The 25,169-nt window shown below is 37.2% G+C and overlaps 2 protein-coding genes across 2 annotated transcripts in view; one reads left to right on the top strand and one right to left on the bottom strand.

The window, feature by feature from the left end:
- LOC134742311 (intermembrane lipid transfer protein Vps13D) overlaps window positions 1–1,063 on the bottom strand; it is an 87,117-nt gene extending 86,054 nt beyond the window's left edge. Inside the window, exon 1 of the mRNA XM_063675362.1 lies at window positions 720–1,063. Coding sequence (XP_063531432.1) covers window positions 720–816 — 97 coding nt within the window. The 5' untranslated portion in view covers window positions 817–1,063. The remainder of the gene's footprint in view (window positions 1–719) is intronic.
- A 291-nt stretch (window positions 1,064–1,354) lies between these two features.
- On the top strand, window positions 1,355–12,651 carry LOC134742310 (uncharacterized). The gene is made up of 6 exons (XM_063675361.1): window positions 1,355–1,803; window positions 2,338–2,463; window positions 3,914–3,955; window positions 9,001–9,068; window positions 10,681–10,884; window positions 12,445–12,651. Exons 1-6 carry the CDS (start codon window positions 1,482–1,484, stop codon window positions 12,649–12,651), a joined length of 969 nt encoding a protein of 322 aa, XP_063531431.1. The 5' UTR covers window positions 1,355–1,481.
- Window positions 12,652–25,169: the final 12,518 nt, after the last annotated feature.

The following is a 25,169-nucleotide window of genomic DNA, read 5'->3' as shown; positions in this document are numbered from 1 at the left end:
AGTTCCAAATTTAAATTTTAAAGGCCAGTGACAGAACTTATGAGCCGACTAGGTAGTTTTATTTCATATATAAAAGTGATTTAGTATGAAGTAGTAATTTCAACTTGCAGTCAAACATGATATTGTAAATAACTGCTGAATGATTGAAGAATTTTAAAATATAGTATTAAACTACATATTTTTCTACCACAATAGTTTTCTTTTTCTAGGTACTTGCTACAACTTTTCATTGGCATTGGAGTTTGGCTAATTTATGCACAGAGCAAAAATTGAATGCAGCATAAAATTTATGGCTACCAATTGTGTTCAATTGCCAAATTTTTACGGTCAACTCAATTGTTATTGAGCTCTAAACAATACTGCAGCCCGCACAAATCATATGTTGCCTTCAGGATTAGTTTGGCTTGTGCAAATGTTTACTTAATTACTTCATTTATGTAGAAATTTGGGATCTTTTATACAGGATTTTCGTAGAAAACCCTACTCATAGTGTTGTTATCCTGCTGGTGAGTAAGGTTGCCAGAGCTCAAAGAGGGTGCGGAGTGATAGAGTCGGCAACACACATGTAGCTCTTCTGGAGTTCCAGGCTTACGTAAAAAAAGTTAGAAAAGCCTTATTTGACAGCGTAAATAAAATTGAATTATTTGATTTTCACATGTTTACAGGTATTTACAGATCTGCTTGGTGTCTAAAGTTGTAAACAAACAAATAAGACAAACCTGAGAGCAGCGCAACACTGAGCTGGTCTGTATTGAGATTCTCCACATACTTCCCCAAGTAATTGTTCAAGACCCAAGCCACCAGTCCCTCCAACATCGTGCATGATCGCTCCTACCCCCTTTGCACTACACTCCTACTCTCGGGTCACTTTCTATCCCAAAAATCACTGACACAATTCAATAACATACACTTCGGGTTCTATAAGCTGTTGCATCGCGCTTTTACACATCTAGCTTATTTGCTAATTGCGCAATTGAGCCACACTTTCGACGTGTATGGTTTAAATTTATCTATGTTTTCATATATTTTTATTAAATCGTATTGAAAAAAATTGACAGCACGGTACGAATGACTTAACTTGACACTCTTGACAGCTGTTCAACTTGACATTTGGACTTGCGTTCAAAAATATAATTACTAATAGAAAAACGCCGAAGCCTAATCACAACTTATAGGGGCATGTTATCTACAGTTACTATTTGCCTCTTTTTCTAACACGTTATTGGTTAGAAAGAGACAGGCGGCTATTACAGATTACAGGCCTTTTATAAAACGCTACCCAAATGTTTTTAGATATTTCTGAACGAAAACACGTTCCGTTGGATCTTGTTGTTTTTCCACGATGACCTCATGTTTTGACAGCTGATTGCCATCAACAATCGTGAAATGAAACGTGCGTAAAAGGAATAGGAATTTTAAGGATTCGAGTATTATTTTAGGTTTTGATTAACTTAAATCATAATACAAAAAACTATATAAATATGACGGCAGTACACGTTATAAGAAGGTTCGGTGTTCCATTAGCTAACATGTGTTGTCATAAAAAGCCTACAAAATTACAAGTGCGATATAGTGCTACTTTAGGATTAACTGCGAAGAGATTTGCTCCAGTGTTTATAAAGGCTCGCCACCTGGGGCTAGGTCCCACGTCGAAGGATTTTGAGGAATCCACACAAATAACAGGACCTATAACAAAACTACATGCGGCTGAGCTCGTTCTACACTTAAAAGATGATGAGAGGAAATTGTTGTTCATTGCGCTACAGGAATACGAATCTAATAGGATTAAAGAGGAGTTCGAAGGTAACAATTCAATTCAATACATTTATTTCATGTAACCAAGACACATTTTATTAGTAACACTTACAAGACTAAGGGGTTAGTAGGTAGGTACAGCTAGACTTAAATTTAAAACAAAATAACACTAACGGGAGAATGCAATCCCTCGCAGTGTGACAAGTAGGGACAGTCAACCCTGTCCGCTATCAATCGCAGAATGCTGTTGGGACTGCCGCGCACCCGGCGCACCAGGGATGCCGCGCGTGCACGGATGGTAGTGTAGAAGCAGTCCACGCGCGCCGCCGCGAACATCCCCGATGCGCTACAGAAACGAGGCAGCCCCATCAACACCCGAAACGCATTGTTGTACTGGACCCTAAGAGCCCCATATGCCCGTTGCGAATACTGAGCCCACAGATTGCAGGTGTAGAGGGAAGTGCAAAACGCCCTGAACAATGTAACTTTCACCTCTGTAACACTGCTTGTGGTTATAATATATTAGACGGCCGTTAATTATATCTCATAGTGAGAAGGCTGAAAAATAATGTGTGCTTTCAGATAAACTGGCAGGCCACAGATGGAGAACAAAGCTAGGCAGGCCCAGCAAAGTGCCCACACTCGGTGATGTAGATCCTACAGGCACCTACTGTCCAGTCCCTGAGGACTGGCTGAAGAAAAAGTATGGTAAACTAATTTATTTCCTAACTATTAAACCATAGACATAGTATATACAAGTAGTTATAGACGCGCCACCGAGCGAGCGGGGGTAAGAGAAAGAATATTCATATAAAATTTGGGCAGCATAGGATTTTTTCTCTTTCACTCTTATAAATTTTGGTATTTCGCCATCGCCTCCTACCTATGATGCCACCCAGTCGGTGATAAGGACAAAGCATTTTCTCTTTCCTCTTATAGGAATCGCAATAAGACTATCTTTTTCTATCAAAGTGTCAGGCCCTTGTATTAAACTAACTGGTTGATTCTAGTTTTCACCAGTTATTGGTTCAATAGTGTATCATACACCATGCTTAATGATAATTTTTATAAGTAATTTGTTATTTTTAATAAGTATTTTAATGATAATAATGGTTTACATGTTTCTAATTTTACACAATAGTTAATCAAAGGTCTTTCTTGTCTTTATGCATTCAAATTGGATTTATCTATTGGGTATGTTTTTTTTTATGGTCTCTGGTGCAATATTTATGTGGTGACATAACACATTTTTTTTAGAAAATGTGTTTACTCATAAGAGAATGTTAATTATTCCAGTAACTTATACTAGAGCGGTACTGTCATAGTAAATTTTGTAACCCCAGTAAATTCACTGCCATCTATCGACACACTTTAAAACTAAAAATGAAGATTTATAAAAATACGATAAAATGTATTTAAATATGGATAAATGTTTTTTTTTATTTGCATTAATTATTTTTATGATTTTGACCCATGTTCTTTCACTGATATGAGTAAAAATTGTTAAATAAGTCGAGAATCAAATTTTCTTAATTTTCGAGGCACGTTTTTTTCTTAGACTGTATCCATCTATTACGGAGTTATATCTATCTTTGATTATTCTAATTCCTTTTAACACCTTTTCCACTAACAACTTATATGAATAAAGAACTTAATTTAACTGAAATAAACCCAGCTCACTATACCAAAATGTTTTGTATTAAGATACAAGATCAGCCTAATTTCAAGTGTTATGAAAATCCATACTAATATTATAAATGCGAAAGTCTGTCTGTCTGTGTTCCCTCTTCACGCTTAAACCGCTGAATCGATTTAGATAAAATTTGGCATAGAGATAGGTTGAGTCCCTGAGAAGGACATAGAATAGTTTTTATCCCGAAAATCATCCCTTAAGAAAGTAAAAAGCGGGGTGGAATTGAGATAATTAATAAAGTGTTTGCTAATTTGTGTGCATAATATGCTCAAATTGAATAATTGCTATAAGACTTTCTCCAGGCGCTATTCTTACTCTTGCTGGGGTTACTAAGTCCACGCAGACGAAGTCGCGGGCAAAAGCTAGTAATTTATAATAAAAAAAAAGAGATTAACTAAACATCATATTGGCTTAAGGTGCGCATGTTAAGACACAATCATTTAATAATTTTTGTTTACTTTTCAGTGGCCACAGTACCCAAACCTACAACCAGGGAGTTAGTCCACTGTAAGTGTCTTTATACTGTTTTTGATAATAGTATTGTTGTTTATTAATTTATTTCCGTTTAAATGACTCAATGTTTCATTCACCCGAGATTATTCTAAAATTTGAAAAATTGTGAATTAAGGATTTGCCACACTGGATGCGTTTTGCGGTCAGCGGTCAGGTCAAAACTTCAACTTCAAAGGTTGCTGTCAAAGCTCCGTAAAGAAGTTTTTCTTAAAGTTTTCCTTAAAGTTAAGAACAGTCCAGTCCGTATTATCATGCAATCTAGAAGAGTGACAGCTGATATATAGATGAAAAAGAGATATATGCCGCTATAACAAAAAACAACAACCCTATGGCGTAAACTGATGGTGCTTAAAAACAATAAAAAGCTCCCAGCCAAAACTTACGCTACTGATGATTACCCTAAGGACGTGCTGGAAAAAAGGAGGGAGCTTAAAATCAAAGCAAAAGAAGAAATAAGCAAAGGAAAAATTGCATATTTGCGCTATGACAAACTAATTGTACGGGACAATCCAAATCCAAATGAAAAACGGAGGAGATCTCCAACTAACTCACCCTCCACTGTGCCAAGCACAGACAAAGGCTCTACAAGAAACCCTAATAAAGTAATAAAAACAAATGCATTTTCACAATGGAGATCTAACAATGACTTGGAAGACGACAAAATCCTATAGCAACCAAAGAACCAATACCACCGGAACGACCCAACAACAAATACTGCATTAACACCCAAATTAAGATCAAAAAACCTAAGCACCCCAACCCGGCTTGTCACCGTGGGGGAAGACGACTATTACCCTCCATCCAACAAAAAATCAACAAAAATTAATTCTAAACACCAAAAGAACACCATCAACACTAACCGCATCAAATCACAAGAGAAAACAATATCAAAAAAGGATAACTATCTTAAAGTGTGCACTTATAATGTAAGGTCATTATCAACAAAACAAAGAATGTTAGACCTAAACCAAGCATTAGAAAAAATCAAATGGGACATCATAGGACTCGCAGAAACGAGAAAACTGGGATGTGCTATTGAAGAACATACAGAATATATACTGTGCTATAAGGGTGAAACTAAGGGCCTCTATGGAGTGGGTTTCATCATTCAAAAATCATTAAAGAACAATATTTTAAGCTTTAAGGGAATATCAGAAAGAGTCGCATTACTACGAATGAAATTTGAAGATGGACCCCTCTCAATAATACAAGTTTACTCCCCTACTGAGAGCTCAAGTGAAGAAGACATCACAAAATTTTACAAGGACTTATCGGAAGCACAAAGCTCAGCTGATAAAAACATAATAATCATCGGGGACTTCAATGCTAAAATTGGACATCCCAAACCAGAAGAAAACACCATAATGGGAAAACATGGATATGGGGAAAGAAATGCCAGGGGCGAACGCCTAATACAGTATGCATATGAGAACAACCTATCTATAATGAATACATACTTTAAAAAGAAAGCATCTCGAAGATGGACATGGGTCTCACCTGATAACAACACAAAAAACGAAATCGACTTTATTCTCAGCCCTAAACCAAATACTATAAAAAACATAGAGGTGTTGAACAATGTAAGCTTTCCCTCGGATCATAGACTAGTAAGATGTACTCTTAATACAGAAAAACCTAAAGTCAGTCGAAGAGTGTTTAATACAGTCCCCAACAAGCTGAAGAGTGTAATAGAACGAAGTAACTATATTAAAAATCTAGAAAAATATGTAACAACATCAGAAAATTCACTGATCGAGTCCGAAGATGTCCAATCCCTAAGTAATAAATTGGAAATAATAATAGCAAAAAGTCTACAATCTACTAAAAAACCAAGCACTACCCAACACAGAGTTCTTACCAATCAAACACTTAGTCTAATTTCTAGACGACATGAACTATTGACCATGAAGCCAAGAACCAGAGAAATTAAAGAAGAATTAAAGGTGATATTCAAACAAACAAATAAGGCAATCCGAAAAGACTATGATAGCCATAGACAATCAGTAATAGAAAGGAACATGTCAAAGTTCAGAAGCTCAAAGAGAGCTTTTAAAGAACTTGCTACTTGCAAAAATTGGATACAATCTTTGAATGATGAAAAGGGAGAAACTAGGGATAGAGATGATATAGTGAAACATGCCACAACTTTCTATGCTGGACTTTACAAAAAACCATTACAGGAGGAAGAAATTAACTATAACTGTAATAAAGAAAATACTTCAGAAACAATCCCAGAGCAAATAACTATAAATGAGATCCTAAAACATATAAAAAAATTAAAACCTGAGAAAAGCCCAGGAGCAGACAGCATCTCGAATGAAGCCCTAAAAATAGGTGCTCCAATTTTAATAACATATCTAGTAAAACTGTTCAACCTAGTTTTGAAAAACAAGGAAGTACCAAACCAGTGGTGTGAATCCAACATAACACTACTCTACAAGAAAGGGAACCCGCTTGACATCAGCAACTACAGACCTATAAGCCTACTATCAACAATATATAAACTCTTCTCATCAATAATTCTGAGTAGAATAGCTCCAAACATCGACAGAAATCAACCGGTTGAACAGGCAGGATTCAGATCACACTATTCTACAACCGACCACATCCACACCATGGAACAGGTTATTGAAAAATATAAAGAATTTAATAGGCCACTATATATAGCTTTTGTGGACTACTCGAAAGCTTTCGATAGTATAACACAGTCATCTATATTGCTTGCCCTAAAAAACAATAATATCAACAACACATATATAGACATAATAAAGAATATTTATTCAAAAAGCACAAGCAGAGTTAAACTAGAAAGGCAAGGCGAACCATTCACAATTGGGAGAGGAGTGAGACAAGGCGACCCACTCTCTCCAAAACTATTTATAGCGGTTCTGGAGGATATTTTCAAGAAAATGGACTGGAATCGAAAAGGAATATGGATATCAAACAAAAAACTAACGCATTTAAGATTTGCTGATGACATAGCCATCTTTAGTGAATCAGCAAAAGACATGGAAAAAATGCTACAAGAACTGGACTTTGAAAGCAAAAAAATCGGCCTGCACATGAATGCATCTAAAACTAAAATCATGTCAAACTACAACAAGAAGACTATCAAAATAGAGGAAAAACCCATAGATTATGTGGAAGACTATGTATATCTGGGAAAATTAGTATCTTTCGCAACAACCAGTAATGAAAATGAAATTGATAGAAGAATAAACACAACCTGGAAGAAATACTGGGCACAAAAAGAAATTCTCAAAGGCAATTACAATCTTAACATGAAAAAGATCATAATGGACTCCTGCATTCTTCCTAGCTTGACATATGCATGCCAAACATGGGTTTACACGGAAAGAGCGAAGAACAAAATTCTATCTTGCCAGCATGCAATGGAAAGAAGTATTTTAAATTTAAGAAGAATACAAAAAACAAGAAATATAGACATCCGCAAGAGAACAAAGATAACAGATGCCCTGCAGTTTAGTCTGAAACAAAAGTGGAGGTGGGCAGGTCATGTAGCAAGATATCAGGATCAAAGGTGGACAAATCTTGTAACAAAATGGCCAGGCCCAGCTGGAAAGAGAAGAGCGGGAAGGCAAAGAAAAAGATGGGCAGATGACATTGTACAGGCTGCGGGAAAAAAATGGATGGATGTTGCCACCGACAAAGAGAGGTGGAGACAGATGGAGGAGGCTTATACCCTTGGGGACCACTAATGTGGGATAAAGCTAAATAATAATAATAATAATAATAATAATAAGCCCGCAGGGCAGCTTGTGGCGAGCTGTTGGGGAGTGACGACCCCACGGACCCGAGTGCTCCAGAGAGTCGGTCAGGGTCTCCGTCTCCGGCGTGTCTTCGTCGGTCGGAGTGGAGCCCAAGGGGACCCGCAGGACTCTCAGCTCTGGCTTGCCTTCATTGGCCGTCCAGAGGGGAGTCGTAAGAGCTATATGCTCCAGGGGTGGAAGTGAAAGATGCATAAGACGCGAGTTGGCACAGTGGCTGTTAACAGTCACTGGGTAGAAAGCGGCGCACACCTCTCGACACCCCTGAGCCGCTCACACCGGTGTTGCTCCTGGTCGTCTTCACGACGGCAGTTTCAGGGGCCCATCTAGTCAGCGGCAAGTCACCACCTGCCGCGATAACGTGTATTAACATTGTTATGGCAGGTGTCCGGAGTTCTTTACAATAGCCCAGTCTCATTGCCCACCCAAACTTCAATCCATAGACCGGTATACTGTTCACTTTTTCTGCAATAGTCCCAATGCCTGCTGCGACCGGTTCATGGGTGTCTATTGTTGCGCCTGTGAACGGGTTCCAGCAGGCGTTCTACATGACATTAAAGCTCTCCAAGGGGCCTCTACGTGTTGGATCTATATCCCCACGCAAGCCTATCAAAAGACCGGGATTTATAGGCCCGTGATATCCAAGGAGATACAAATAATAATAATAATAATAATAACAAAAAATACTAAAAAGTACGGAACCCACTCAGTAGAGCGCCGGGCTCATAGACTCTTTGGCGATGATCCATCGGTCAAGTCAAGGATACAGAGCCTTGAGCATCGCCGTCGAGTCGCTTGCCTATCGGTGTTCTATCGGATACATTTCGGGGAGTGCGCACAGGAACTGCACGACCTGATCCCACCTTACCCTTTCCATCATCGGACATCCAGGCGCGGGGAGCGTATGCACCCGTCCGTGGTCCACATTCCATTCGTTCGGACGAAACGTTTTGCCTCCTCCTTTTTGGTACGGACGGCTAAGGAATGGAATGCGCTCCCGCCATCTGTATTCCCTGATCAGTATGACCTCGGTCTCTTTAAAACAAGAGTGAATAGGCTGTTACTGAACCCGTGAGTTCCATCTTAGGCCCTGTCTTCACTTTCCATCAGGTGTGACTAGGGCCAATCGCCGATCAGTTTATAATAAATAAAAAAAAACCCTTGGTGCGCGAATCCGACTTGCACTTGGCCGGGTTTTTTTTATGTGTACAATAAACACTTCTAACCTAATTATGTTATTGTTGTTTACAGTGTCATTAGCAAATTCAGTGCCATTCATTGGTTTTGGCTTCTTGGATAACTTCGTAATGATAGTTGCGGTAAGTATGGTCGTTTTTAAGAACGTTGTACAGTCAATACCACCACCACTTTGTAGCTTACTCCTTTGTAATAAGGCGATATGTAACTGAATAAGTTTTTGGCTAAAATTTAATTTTTCGTAGTTTCGTAGCTTTTAACGCTGACTGTACTTTTCGTTCCACAGGCAATGAAAAACTTTGATGGACGGTCACTCTCGAGCTTGATCGAATTTATTTAGCAAACCTCTATTTTATTTAACTTGCAATGTACCTATGTAAGTAAGTATGTATGTGATATGTATGTAACATGGGTCAAATCTTGCAAGTTAAATTTGACCCATTTCCCGACTTCCAATGAAGCGGAAAATTTGCATACGCATGTAAGTCGGGTGACAATGCAATATTATGGTACCATCGAGCTGATCTGATAATTTTAATTTTTTTAATTTTTAATTTTATTTATTTGGGAAACATACAGCACATAATAATACAATAAGGTCATAAGAGTTTCCACTTATAGTTAATACAAAATTCCTTTGCTCCGAAAAAAAAAGTACAATTATTAGGTATTTTGAATTTAAAGTTGAATTTAATCATCCATAACCATCCAGTAATATTCCACGAGCACGATTAAAAATATAACAAGCATAATTTAGAATTTGGAAAATAACAAGCACAATTTTCAATTTAGAATTTGAAATCAAATAGGTACAATTACAATAACAATCATAACAATACAACACAAGATTACAATTATTATTTTTTACAATTTTATTACTAGCTACGAGTTAACGAAATTTGACATTTTTTATATTTTTTTATTTTGTTTGATGACAGAAACAAATCTATTACACCTATGCAGGAACAAATCAATGTGTGAATATTTCTTATTGTATATATTGCATGATCTTGCTAAAAATTTGTCGTTTACATATTTTTTGCGAGTGAATGGAACTGATAGTAAAGCGGTGGACCGTGTACGATACGTAGGACATCTAAATGACACCTTGCTGAGAAGTTCTTCCGAATCAATTAAATTATTTAATATTTTGTACAAGAAAATTACATCCCGCTTTTCTCTTCTCACTTGCAAGGGCTCAAAATTCTCCGGCTTAAAAGATTTGAATTTATACTTCATACGATTAAGAAACTTTGTTTGAACACTCTAATGAATTAATGTGCACTAAATAGTTGGGACTCCAAACTGTAGATGCGTATTCCAAATATGACCTTACATATGCATTATATAAAAGAAGTAAAGTGTGGGGTGATAATGAAGACAGGAGGTGGTCATAGGAACTTTGTGATAAAACAACGCAACCTAATTGTGTTTGGGGTTTTTAGAAATGAAATTTTTGCCAAAAACTTATTAATTTGAATCTTTTTGTATAGTATATATTACAGTACAGTATTTTTTTTTTAAGCCTACTAAGTGTCCCTCTGCTGGGCAAAGGCCTCTCCCCTTGATTTCCACGACTCCCGATTTGGTGTTTCCTCCGGCCAGTTGTTCGGGAAGCTGTCCAGGTCATCCCGCCATCTCCGTTTGGGCCTGTCCCGTCCACGCCCCTCTACCGGCATCCACTTGGTTGCTAAGCTAGCCCACCTCTCCGGATTAATTCCAAACATATTTCAGGGCGACAGCATAGAAAGCGGCATGAGCGCATTCATCACAATCTCAACCATGGCGGCCGCCGCGCTCGGCAACACGTTCAGCGACGTGATCGGCATCGGCTCCTCGTACTACGTGGAGCGCGCGGCCGCCTCGCTGGGCATGGCGCCGCCCCCGCTCGCGCCCGTGCAGCTCGACATGCCCGTGTGCCGCCGCGTCTCCAACCTGGTGAGTGATGAGACACATACATAAATTACCAGAAGCAGTGATATGTGCTCCTTCAGTGAACACCTTTAAAAACAGACTTGACAAACACTTAAAACAAATAACAAAATGAACACTAATAGACCTAATAGTATAAAAAAAAACAAGTGCAGTGATATACACGCATCAGCTTTCAGCTGCTAGTGTATTAAACAATATAATAATAATATATACACTCATTTTTAGGGTTCCGCACCCAAAGGGTAAAAAAACCGGACAAGTGCGAGTCGGACTCGCGCACGAAGGGTTCCGTACCATTACGGAAAAAACAGCAAAAAAAATCACGTTTGTTGTATGGGAGCTTGGGAGCCCCATTTAAATATTTATATTATTCTGTTTTTAGTATTTGTTGTTATAGCGGCAACAGAAATACATCATCTGTGAAAATTTCAACTGTCTAGCTATCACGGTTCATGAGATACAGCTTGGTGACAGACAGACAGACGGACAGCGGAGTCTTAGTAATAGGGTCCCGTTTTTACTCTTTGGGTATGGAACCCTAATAAAAACGGGACCCTGTAGGGAATATTACGCGAAACTGCGTAGGGGGCGCCAGGGCGCCACTACCACAATCTGAGGGTCTATCGTGAAACAAGGAAATTTCTTTATCTAACATCTGTCACTTTTGCAGATGACGAGTTTTCGAATGTGCGTTACCCGGTAGGTCCTCTTGTTTACAGAGGAAACAAACCGCCTTGTCATATTTTATTATCTCTGAAAACTTGTCAAAAACCTGTTAAAGGTACAGTATGTATAAGCAATGATAGATATAACTCCGTAATAGATGGATACAGTCTAAGGAAAAAACGTGCCTCGAAAATCAAGAAAATTTGATTCTCGTTTAGAGGGCGCTACTAGTTTTGGCCTACAGTCGTATAGATGGCGTTGACGGGACCACGACCAGTGAAACCTGTGTCGAAACGTCTGTAAATAAAGGTAACAAAATAAACTCGCGATAGACCCGTTTCTAAATGTGATTTAATATGTTGACGGTTTCGTTTGTTATTTAACAATTTTAACGCATATCAGTGAAAGAACATGGGTCAAAATCATAAAAATAATTAATGCAAATAAAAAAAATCATTTATCTATATTTAAATACATTCTATCGTATTTTTATAAATCTTCATTTTTAGTTTTAAAGTGTGTCGACAGATGGCAGTGAATTTACTGGAGTTACAAAATTTACTATGACAGTACCGCTCTAGTATAAGTTACTCTATGGTATAAGTTACTCTCTGGTTTACTAAAAAGGCTAGTCCTGCACTCTGGTGGCGGAACATTGCAGTAATATCCCCTGTTACTATATTCTGTTTTTTTATACCGTAGACTAAAATGACGTTTTCATGTGTATGAGATGACATTTCTTAGTACCACATGAAATGTCATTTTAGTCTACGGAATAAAAAAACAGAATATAAGACTCCACTGTCTGTCTGTCCGTCTGTCACCAGGCTGTGTGTTTTTAATTAAGGATTTTTCCATAGTTCTATGACGCATTCTCACCTTAGTGCTTGTCCCCAGGGCCGTGTACTAGGCATCACATTAGGCTGTTGCCTCGGCATGACGCCGCTCCTCTTCAAGGACGACAAAGACGACAAGGAGAAAGAAAAGGAAGAAAAGAAAGAAAAACAAGCAACTAAAGCTAAAGCGAAGGCGGAAGCGAAAGCGGATGCGAAAGCGGACGCGAAAGCGAAGGCGGATGCGATAGCGGACGCGAAGAAAAGTTAATTCTGGGAAGTGTTAGAAGGGGCGGATTGAGACCAGTAAGGTACTAATCTACTTATATTTTACCGTTGTGGAATGTGTTAAGAAAATATATTTTTTACATTTATAGTATTTGGCGCAAAGCATTCTCTCCGACATCGATTACGAGTATAGTTTTATGACCTTATGGGAATATATTTCCTATTATGATGTTGAACTTTATTTGCAAAGTGATAGGGTTTAATTTTGCACAATTTCCGACGCCCTTATGCCCGTTAAAGTGTTAACTGACAATTCTTATACCTTATTGCGGAGACAGAAGATCCATTGATAGTCAATACTCTGTCAAAGTGTCATTTACGCTTTCAAATATGGTTTATATTCGCTAACCTTTACTAATGGTGCGTCATGTTTTTGTGTGATTTAAACAGCTTATACAAGATTCTACAACAGTCATCATCATCATCATCATGTGAGCCGATAGACGTCCACTGCCGGACATAGGCCTCCCCCAAGGCTCGCCACTCCGACCGATCCTGTGCCGCTCGCATCCACCGAATTCCCGCGACCTTCACCCGGTCGTCGCTCCACCTCGTTGGAGGCCTACCGGCAGTTCGTCTTCCGGTACGCGGACGCCACTCCAGAACCTTCCGGCCCCACCGGCCATCAGTTCTGCGAGCAATGTGCCCCGCCCACTGCCACTTAAGGTTTGCAATTCTGCGAGCTATGTCGGTGACCCTAGTTCTACTGCGGATATCATCATTTCTGACTCTATCACGCAGAGAAACCCCGAGCATAGCTCTCTCCAACAGTAAATATAAGAAAAAATCAAAATACAAGTTTGGCTGAAATAATGAACAATTATATCCGCCCCTGAACTCAATACACTAATGTACTTAGCATCACATTTTAAAGACACCATTTTTGAAACCTCATCTTCTTAGAATGTGACTAAAGCACTGTTAAAAAAAATATCGGCCTAACTGCAGCACTTGTAGTGTAATTAGAAACTTATTGCTAAAGAAATAGGGTCTAAATTAAAACGACCGTTTATAGCGTATTTGCTCTTGGTCGTTTTAGTTTCAAGTTTAAAAAATAGGGGCACAACTCACTTACAGAATTATGTCTGCTATTAGCTAAAATGTGCAGGATATTTTTATGAATCATAGAGAAATAAGTAAGGATAGTGCTAATTCCATACAACAGTTTTCTTACCAAAACGTGGGTTATTTTCGTAGTCATCTTGCGTGAAGTAGCGAATTTATCAGTACTTGACAATAGATGTCGCAACGAAAGAAAAGTCTAATGCTCAACTATTTTCAGCTATAATTTACCGCACGAGCGCGGGTTCAAGAGGGGCCTCCCGCAAAATCGCAGTTATTATTTTGAATTTTTACACGTTTGAATGCAGGCCAAATGCAATGAAAAAATTCATATAGAAACTAGACTATATTTTCGAGGAAGATGACTGCAAGCAAAACCTTAAAAGGGTAAACTTGGCTCGATAGAAAAAAATCACGAAAACATGTCTAATTTTCATTTATTTTCAATTGTATATCACTACCCAGCATTCCATAGCAGTATAATTTTTAGTATAAAATAGCTAGTGATATAGCCGAGGGATTTGTGCAGCGAAATTTATTCAGAAGTATAATTTCAGAATTATTACAGATATACAGATCTTTATTGGTAAAATAAAATACATTTTACAAGTCATTCAAATTCTTAAGAATAAAATAAAAATAAAATTAAAATTCACAATAATAAGTTGATAATTTGGAAGAAGTTACGATATGGGATCAATGATCATTTCGCATAGACAGCATAAATTCGTCGATCGAGTAGTAAGCCTTCTCTACAAGTAACGATTTTAGCTTATTGTTAAATATTGTGTCACTTTTCGATTCTTTTATATCGGTCGGTACTGAGTTATAAAGCTTTGGTCCCATAATAGGAAAACCTTAAAAGTTAAATCCGCGCTATCGTCAAATCTTCCGTCGCAGGTTTCGCACGGCGCACCGTATTTTTTATTCCTTTATACTAATTTGCGGCAGTTAGCGGAGGTCATACTTTTATTCGTTCACCCGCTCGCCCGCTACGTGCACACGCGCGAGCTAGCGGACGCCCTAACGGCTCGGCCACGACATCGCGCGGCGGCCATAGGTGGGAACGAAAGGTCAGATCGCTGTCTCGCTCCAACCTATGGCCGCCGCTCGCCGCTGCCGCCGCCGCGCGATGTCGTGGCCGGGCCGTAAAAGTCATTCAACTGTTTAGAGTTAGACCAAGAAAAGTCTGCAGAGATTTTAACAGCACACGCAGTGCCGGTGTTATTTATATTATACGTCAAAATTTCATAGAAGTTTGACTGTTGAGTGCAGTCAAAATCTCTGCAGACTTTTCTTGGTTTGACCAAAGATAGATATAACTCCGTAATAGATGGATACAGTCTAAGGAAAAAACGTGCCTCGAAAATCAAGAAGATTTGACTCTCGATCAGAGGGCGCTACTAGCTTTGGCCTACTGTCGTATAGATGGCGTTGACGGTTTCGTTTGTTTTTTAACAATTTTTACGCATATCAGTGAAAGAACATGGGCCAAAAACATAAAAATAATTAATGCAAATAAAAAAATCATTTATCTATATTTAAATACATTTTATCGTATTTTTATAAATCTTCATTTTTAGTTTTAAAGTGTGTCGATAGATGGCAGTGAATTTACTGTGGTTACAAAATTTACTATGACAGTACCGCTCTAGTATAAGTTACTCTATGGTTTGACTAACATATTCTTGTGCAAAAAATTCCAGATTTACAGTAGCTATTACGGCTAGTGTGGTTATAATTATAACGAATAGTGTAAAAGGTCAGAGAAATAAAAACATGAATTCATTCATAATAATCATTTAATCATACTTTAATAAATTACTATCACTGTCCATTGATATCTTACGCATACAATACAAAAACTTCAAGACCAGAGCTGAATGACATGTGATTTTCAAATACATGGCATCGACAAGATAATTAGATATACAGCTTGAAATATATAATATCTCAGCAAATGAAGTTATGCGAAACAGCGTATACATTGCAGGTCACAATGTAATATTTTAGTAGGTAAAACCCACTTAATATGATACTATTTTGTTTACAAACTGATGAAAAGAGACCTACGGGTCTAAGGTGAATTTCACTGGTTCAATAATGGTCTATTAACTTTAATAAGTCTCGAACGTACGCAAATTCATTCACAGTGCGCGCGGTGAAGTTGTGGAACGAGTTGCCCCTGTCGCTCAAACGGTCCCGGTCTGTAGCATCACTCAAAGTTAATCTGAAAAAGCTTTGGCTTTCCCACGAACTGTGATTTGGTTGAGTGCTAATATATATATTTTATTTATATGTTATATATATATGTATATATATATATATTTATTTAGTACTATATATTTATGTATGCTAGTACATATTTATTTTATTGCATAATGCTATTGATGTATTTTAGTTATTCGTAGACGTTAATATTGTAGTTTTCCTTTTTAAATATTATTGTACGTTCTGTAAGTTTGTCTATCTATCTAATTCGAATTTTCCACTCATTTACTCTAAGGTTAGCTGGAAGAAATCCCTTATAGGGATAAGCTCGCCTTTGTACCTAAATTTATATGAATTTCATGTTAACAATTTTTGTTTTGTACAATAAAGTGATTTACTACTACTACTACTAATACCTACCACATTAAACCTTAGATGGAAAAATGTTAAACGGGTGGATGTCTGACCACCTACAATCGAGGCAAGAGAGTGTAAAAGCCAGAGCACACCGGTTGCGTGTGCGTAGACGACACACGTCCCGCAAGCGGTGTGCCGTCTCTCATAAGGATCTGTACTTCTACGCACACGCGTCTGGTGTGCACAAAAACCTTAATACTGAACCAGTCAACTACTTAAACTGTAGTTACATTTTATTGGGTGGCAAATGTTGATTTGTATAAAATTATTAAGCGGGTTTTACAATGTTTATACAATGTATGTAGTAAGTATAAGTACCTAATATTGCAATATTAACTCTATGCAATGGGCAAAGTCGCACGAACCTCAAAAACTTTAGCTTAAGCTCTTCACTATCTACATATTCTGTTTATATGCATTAATATTTAAGTTGTAAATATAATACAGCAGTCCGCGCGACTCTAACTTATGTGCATTACAATATGGCTGTAATAAAATCCATTTTTTTCTCAAACAAGAGAAAATTCCTTTAGATCCTAAAGTACAGCAATAATAAACGATAAGACGCATTTTATACATATGCTGTTCTTTTATTAAATGTCGCTATTTGGTCATTGATGCTGAAAAATCGATTAAAATTGACAGTTTTCCTAATATTAAATCATTTAACGGTTTAGACTCACTTGTTTTAGTCACTCGCGCGACATGTTTCGGAGAGCCTAGGTCTCCTTTCTCAAGCACTAATAGTGCGAGCAGCGTTCACGACGACCGTGTATTGCGTACTGGAGTAACGCTGCTCGCACTATTAGTGCTTGAGAAAGGAGACCTATTAGGCTCTCCGAAACATGTCGCGCGAGTGACTAAAACAAGTGAGTCTAAACCGTAAAATGATTTAATGTTAGTATGTCTCACAACAGTTTAAGTTCGAGTTTTCCTAATTTTTATCTATAGGTATTATTAATCGCTGTATGTCGACAACACGACCATACATTTCCTATATAAATGTCACATATTTATTACTCCATTATTGCACATCGACCGGTGTGCGATTGCTGTTTCATTAACTAAGCAAGACGATGTGTTGCGAGCTGCAAAATTGTATGGACACATTACGTCGTTATTAGGGTCCAATTAATTGTGGTATTTTCTATAATAAGGGACCTTATTATCGATGGCGCTTACGCCATTATAAACGATGCTCCGATATAAATACAATGCCGCGCGACGCTGTGCGGCGTAAGCGCCATTTTTTTATTTTATGTAATAGGCAGCAAACGAGCAGACGAGCCGCCTGATGGGAAGCGGTCATCGCCGCCCATAGACATAAGCAACATCAGAGGAGCCACTTATGCGTTGCCCACCTTTGAGAACCCTAAATACCTGCTTTTTGAATCCCATGTCATAGTCATAGCGCAAGGGAAACTTGCACGTTCTGGGCAAAAACGAGCGAGATGCCCGCTCGTTTTTGGTTTGCCACGACAATAAGGTACCTTTTCATAGAAAATGCCCCAATTTTGCAGCGTATACCATCGCCCACACTGATAACTGACAAATCGTGATCCTTATTGCAAAGGCATAAGATCCACGGATGGGCAGTAACAATTTTGTTGTTACTAAAAGCAACACACTACGACAAAAGACCTCATCTCTTTACTTTTAAGGTTCAGAATTGCATCTTGTGTCTTATGTCTAAATAGCCATCAGTCCAAACTATATCCTAGTAGACATAAATCTTTAAACTGCGCGCATATCTCTAATACTTATATAGTAGAAGAAGACCAAAGTATTAATAGTACTCAGCCGTTTATTGCTGTTTCACTCGCACCTAAAGCGACCCGCGAAGATTGCCGAGTACTATTGTTATTCTTGTTTCACTTAAATCTTTTAGAAGTAACGCACAAAAACACGGTAAAATTATTGGTTTTTGTAATAGAGTAAGTAATGTTTCTGTGCGTGAGTTCAGATTACTTACTAGGTGCCCGCAGTTTAAATATGATTTTCAACACACTTGCTCTTAACATTGAAGTTATTAAACCGCTTTTACGCTCATAATCCTAGATATTAAACACGCGTGCTTTATCATTATATTATAGAATCTCATTCATCATTACCTAACAATGAATAATAATCCGACTGACTTAAGAAGGTAACTGATTGCTAATAATATATATGGAAACGGAGCCTTCTTAAATTTGTCGAGTAGATTTGACAACACGGACTGGCGGGCGCCGGCGCCCCGCTGACCGCCTGCCGGGGTCCGGCCGGCCCGCCCGCGGCAGGCAGAATGACAGATGCAAGACTGCATACTAAAACTGTTTTAACAATTAAAACTTGATTAATATAAAAGTTTCCTTTTTCCTCGCAAGTGTGTTGAAAAACGTCGTAAGAAACACGTGTGCATTGGTCATTACACACATCGGCTTCGTGTGTAATGACCAACGTAGGACACTTGTATCTTAATGTTATGTCAATAATGTACAAGCTTGCGCGCTTACAAGTACTAGCTGCCATCACTTATTACTATCGCCGTCAGATGCGCGTGCGGCTTTATAATTGACATAAAATACTATACTACACTAGCAAAACAGCTAAAGGAATAGTGTCCAAAACTAACAACGGCGGTCGGTAGGAGTAGGGTCGGCAGCGGAGGTAGGAACTGGCGCGTCAATGTACCATATTCGTCTTGGTTGGCGTCCTTACTTTAAACGAATATATTGTTAAATAAAAGAATAAGATTTTTTGTTAATAATTTCAATTATCTAAGTATATAATTTTAAACGTCGCTGTGGGCGTTAACTTCGGTGTAATATAGTGTATATTCGGTGCCATATTTTACATTGGTTTTCCTAAAATCGACGGTCATTTGTGACGACACCATTATGTGTTATCATTATGAAAGAGATCTTAATGCTACGCTAAATTAAACTCAATTTGCCTAACAATAGCGAGGATAGCCGCGCGCGCATCTGACAGCGTCCACTTATTTGGTACTAAAGACTAGATATCAATATCATTAACTTTACAATACGCCGTTTAATCTATTATATTAAACTTATGGCGGACAGGCGGGTTGCGGTCAATGTACATTGTACAACTATTGATTTAGACAGGGTTTATCTTTTTTGCGAGGGACTTTAGTCAAAAAAATCGTGTTCCCTTTAAATTTAAAAGTCGTGAAAATTAGAGAACCTGTGTTTTTATTGCTTAAAGGGTTTTCGTGCCCGTCTAGCTATCACGCTACGCCAAAAGGTAGAAAACTCCTGACTTTAGGTAAAATTAGACACCAAAAAATTTTTTTTAATGATTAATTAAAAAGCTGTGACCATTCAGATTTTTATACAAATATTTTTAGTAATAGAATATCCCTGATCGAAGGAAAGTTTTTGACCGTTTTTAATTTGACTGAATATATTTTTTTACCAAAACTAGTTTTTTTTTACTTTTTGAAAAAGCCATCGTGGAGGCGCTTTTAGAAAATTCGATAAAAATGCTTTTGGATAGCATCTGGGCATATATTGTTCGGAATTATGAAACCTTTATGTCTTAATCTCGCTAAAAGGTTAATACAAATGTCAAAGAGTGCAAAGTTATAAAAGCTTACATGACACTAGATGAGATCTTTTTACAGCACATGAAAAATTGGTTCGGGCTCAAAAATATCTCGAAAAATATAAAAATTGAGGTACTTACAAATACTTAAAATATTAGATTAGACCTGTTCGTCCCGATACAATGGCGATGTATTTAAAACAATATTTGACATATGCACAATTGTATTAAAGACAGCCTAATTTATCAAATGGGGTTGGCAACAGTCAAAGGTTTGCGTAGATGGCGCCATCATATCTTGCCCCTTTTTCTATGAGATTTGGCTTATAGGGCTGGCATCCAAAGTTCAATTAAAAAAACAAAAAAATGACACAACTCTAGGGATTGACAGGGCAAGCTATGCTGGCGCCATCTGCTAAACACTTCGACCGGCCAACCCCATTAGAACATGAGCAGTATCATTATTATTCACAACGACAGGACTTAATCGCGTAGTTCGAAAAACTCGCGCGGCTAGAAGATGTTGATGTCAACTTTAGCCAGTCTTCTCCGAGACCGCGGGGACAACGCCGTCCTCGTAACGTCGGAGGTAAATTTAAAACTTATTTTACGCGATTAAGTCGCGTCATTGTGAATAATAATGAGTAAAAATCGTGAAAGTTTAAATCAGTGTGATGAGCAGTATCCACAAAATGAACCTTATTTTAACAGATTTATGCTTGAGCTTCCATTGCATCATATTACATGTGTTCTAGTCAAATACCATAGTGTCACTATAACAAAAAGGGAACCATCAAAATCCTAAACGCGGATGTTTTACCAAATGTATATTATTGAATTTTCCGGCTTTTACTAGTGACACTGATTGGCCAGACTATAATAATTTATATAAGCAACAGTGGATGTAACAATAAAACATTGTGCGACATGGTAAATTAAACTATACATAAACACTTAAGGTTGTTCTATACATTTTTACACAATTATACACTATTCAGTATTTGCGAATATAATAAAAAAGTTTGATACGTCGTTTGCTATCATTTAAATAAGTAAACAATGTACCTACAGTCGCGCAAAAACATATATTTTTGCGCCCTTCGTTCTACAAGATATTGCTCGTGCTTACTACCTTCAGCAATATAAATATCTGTGACGTTTTCAACCAAAAGGTACCACATTGTCGGTTGTCGATAAGGTTGATTTGTAATTGAAGCTATAAGGAAATATCGCCTTTACTGACGACAGCGAGAAGCGACAATAAGTACCCTTTTGGAGTTTTGAATGATTCACGGTTAGTTCCACTAGACTTATATTGACCGGGATATAGACCGTGATTACCTTTTACCTTTTGTATTCACCAGTGAACATGATGCATGTAACTGCGTCGAAATATCGGGAGCTCATAAATCATACAAAAGGTAATCACGGTCTATATCCCGGTCAATATAAGCAAAGATAGATATAACTCCGTAATAGATGGATACAGTCTAAGAAAAAAACGCGCCTCGAAAATCACGAAAATTTGATTCTCGATCAGAGGGCGCTACTAGCTTTGGCCTACTGTCGTATAGATGGCGTTGACGGTTTCGTTTGTTTTTTAACAATTTTAACGCATATCAGTGAAAGAACATGGGTCAAAATCATAAAAATAATTAATGCAAATAAAAAAAATCATTTATCCATATTTAAATACATTTTATCGTATTTTTATAAATCTTCATTTTTAGTTTTAAAGTGTGTCGATAGATGGCAGTGAATTTACTGTGGTTACAAAATTTACTATGACAGTACCGCTCTAGTATAAGTTACTCTATGATATAAGTCTAGTGAAGTACCCTTTTGGTTGAAAATGGCACATTTATACACTTTATAATCTTATAGGGTGGTGTAGGGTTAGAGCCGGCGTAACTTTATTTGACGTTCATAAGCGCATTGTTATATGCCTACTTGTATAATAAACTATCTACATCTTTATCACTAAGGACGATGGTATGCCATATGTTGCATTTACATGACAAACAAACAAAGGAATGGAATGCGCTCCCGCCATCTGTATTCCCTGATCAATATGACCTCGGTCTCTTTAAAACAAGAGTGAATAAGCTGTTACTGAACCGGTGAGCTCCATCTTAGGCCCTGTCTTCACTTTCCATCAGGTGTGACTAGGGCCAATCGCCGATCAGTTTATAATTAAAAAAAAACCGAATTAAAAGTCATATACTTGGAAATTTCGATCCATGCCACGGTGACCGGATAGCAGTGGTTCAGGCATCTGTCCGTTAAACGGGGGATGCTGGTTCGATTCCAGCTCTATACACTGGAGGCTTTGGTAATTTTTTCCTTCGTATCTTTCATTCATTTTGGTTTATAGTTTAAATAGTAGTGTGTCTACTTGAAAAAACACAAATTAAAATATTTTCATGGAAAGTAATTTAATTTGTTCTTAAAGTACATGTACAAACAACAAAATAAAAATAAAAACCGGCCAAGTGCGAGTCGGACTCGCGCACCGAGGGTTCCGTACTTTTTAGTATTTGTTGTTATAGCGGCAAAACTATCACGGTTCATGAGATACAGCCTGGTGACAGACTGACAGCGGAGTCTTAGTAATAGGGTCCCGTTTTTACCCTTTGGGTACGGAACCCTAAAAATCGCACTTGGGTTGTAAAGTTTCTGTTCGATACCATCGAAATGCATTTATGTGGCATTGATAAATGTTCGCTATTTCTAAATGTAGCATTATGGTCGGCGACTATAACATGAAAAAAATTGGCGATAAAAAGTGACCTAATGAAACAAAACTAAATGTACTAATGAGTATCATAACATAAAAAAAACTTAAAAATATACCTACATACCACGCTTTTTTCAACATACATTTCGCGATTATTAACGCTTGGCCAAGAGAAAGAGCCAGTTACGAAACAGCTCCAAATTATTCAATAAATTAAATTCACTTACATCAGCGATACAGTCATTTTTTAAACCACGAGTTTATTTTCACTTCAAAACATTAAAATTGCACCTATCCCCACAACTCACAATTTATATTCCTAAGGCTACCAGTGCTTTTTGTACAATTTTGGTGTTTGACGATCCTTTTGTGAATTCTTATTATTAAGTTTGACATATCTATAATAATTCAATGTTTTTAAGAATAATAATAACTGCATCAATAAATTGCTCTGATATTTAGATTAAGGTAATATTTAAAACTTGACAATTTAAAAGTGCTTGTTGCTAGGCCTATGTGAATAAAGATTATATTGACTATTGACTATTGTATGGATGCTTGGCACTGGCATTGGAGCGTGATTATACTAAAGTAGCAATGTCAATAAGTAAGATAATAGAACTCACAACAATGAAGGTAGAACAATACTGAATATATTTACGAACTAAAGCAACGCGGAATTTGCATCAAACATTTTTAATTTACAATTTACACGTATTTACATTTCTAGTGAATACAATAGCGCGTGAATTAACCAATCAAATTTCCAAGTGACATGAGTATGAGAAACAAAGACGGCCGGCGATTGTTTCAATGATCTCCTAAATAGATTATTTCAAACAATTAGCCTCATGCATGAAGTTTATATTTGAACGAAATATGTTTTATTCGGATGTTTGTTACCGTTATATCATGTTATAAATGCATTTCCGTTTTTAAATTACCATTTAATTACTTAAAATTATAAATAAAAAGTACAAAAATTTGCCCGCGAAAAGCTAGTGAGCGAAACGCTCGAAACGCCACGTGACGTCACGCGTTCGACAGATTAGTGTCATTAGTAGCAAACGTCAGTTGGGCCGCCCAACGTGTGACGTCATCACGCTCTGGCGAATTCGCACCAAAAATTATGAGCGTTTCAACCGCTCAACAATTTTCAACATTTTAAATATTTTTTAATAAAATAATGTTAAGGTTTACAAAAGTATTTTTATCATTTCCGGTGTTCCAACTATATAAATTATGAATCCAAAAATAAAAATAAATTCATGCATGGAGCTAATTGAATGTGCAAAATCATGTTTGATTTTATTTTATCTACACACGTGTCATTCGCACACAGTCACATAAACTACCTATTATGTTAAAAAAACAACCCTATTAAATGAGTGTAGCCTGATATAACAGGGCCGTATAGAGCCATCTACTCCAGCTGACAAATTGTTGGCAACAGCATTTTACACTACTCTTAATATTGCTTTATCTACTACAAATACATGTGACGTTTTCAACCAAAAGGTACCACATTGTCGCTTGTCGATAAGGTTGATTTCGAAAGCGCCTTATTGACAACCGACAATAAGTACCTTTTTGGTTGAAAATGGCACATATGTAGTTACAACATTTGAAAGTGAAATTAATAGCCTTGGAAACAAGGAGTTAGGCGTGAAAACTAGAAAACGCTAATAACAATATCTGAAGTATATTGGCCGCTCACAAATACCTATGAAATAACCGAAAAAAAAAAGTTTACCTTAAAATTTTCCATAGCCATTCCGTCACAGCCTTATGCGTCAGGTGTATTTAGGCGAGTCAACTTTTTGACCGACACTCTGTCCACAACTTTTAAACTTCGTTGTAACATTTCACCGTTAAATAATGGCTTTTCTATATTTCAGTCAGTTTCACTGTTAAGTCTAAAACAGAAACAGCATGCAATATATACAATAAGAAATATTCACACATTGATTTGTTCCAGCATAGGTGTAATAAATTTGTTTCTGTCATCAAACAAAATAAAAAACATAAAAAATGTCAAATTTCGTTAACTCGTATCTAGTAAAAATTGTAAAAAAAAAAATGTAATCTTGTGTTGTTATGATTGTTATTGTAATTGTACTTATTTGATTTCAAATTCTAAATTGAAAATTGTGCTTGTTATTTTCCAAATTCTAAATTATGCTTGTTATATTTTTAATCGTGCTCGTGGAATATTACTGGATGTTATTGTTAAATTCAACTTACTACTTATTCAAAATACCTAATAATTGTACTTTTTTTTCGGAGCAAAGGAATTTTGTAGTAACTATAAGTGGAAACTCTTTTGGCCTATGTTCTAACTATATCTTTTACCCTATTGTATTATTATGTGCTGTATGTTTCCCAAATAAATAAATTAAATTAAAAAATTAAATTGAAACTATATAAGTATCCGCAGGGCCGGATCTAGGGTAGAGCGAGTGGAGCAGCCGCTCTAGGCGCCGGATGGCAAGGGGGCGCCAAAATGGCAAATGAGAAAAAAAAAG

Source organism: Cydia strobilella, chromosome 6 (genome assembly GCF_947568885.1).
Source record: "Cydia strobilella chromosome 6, ilCydStro3.1, whole genome shotgun sequence".
Classification (NCBI taxonomy): Eukaryota; Metazoa; Arthropoda; class Insecta; order Lepidoptera; family Tortricidae; genus Cydia; species Cydia strobilella.
The sequence above is the reverse complement of the archived record's forward strand: the minus strand, read 5'-3'. Positions and strand labels throughout refer to the sequence as shown.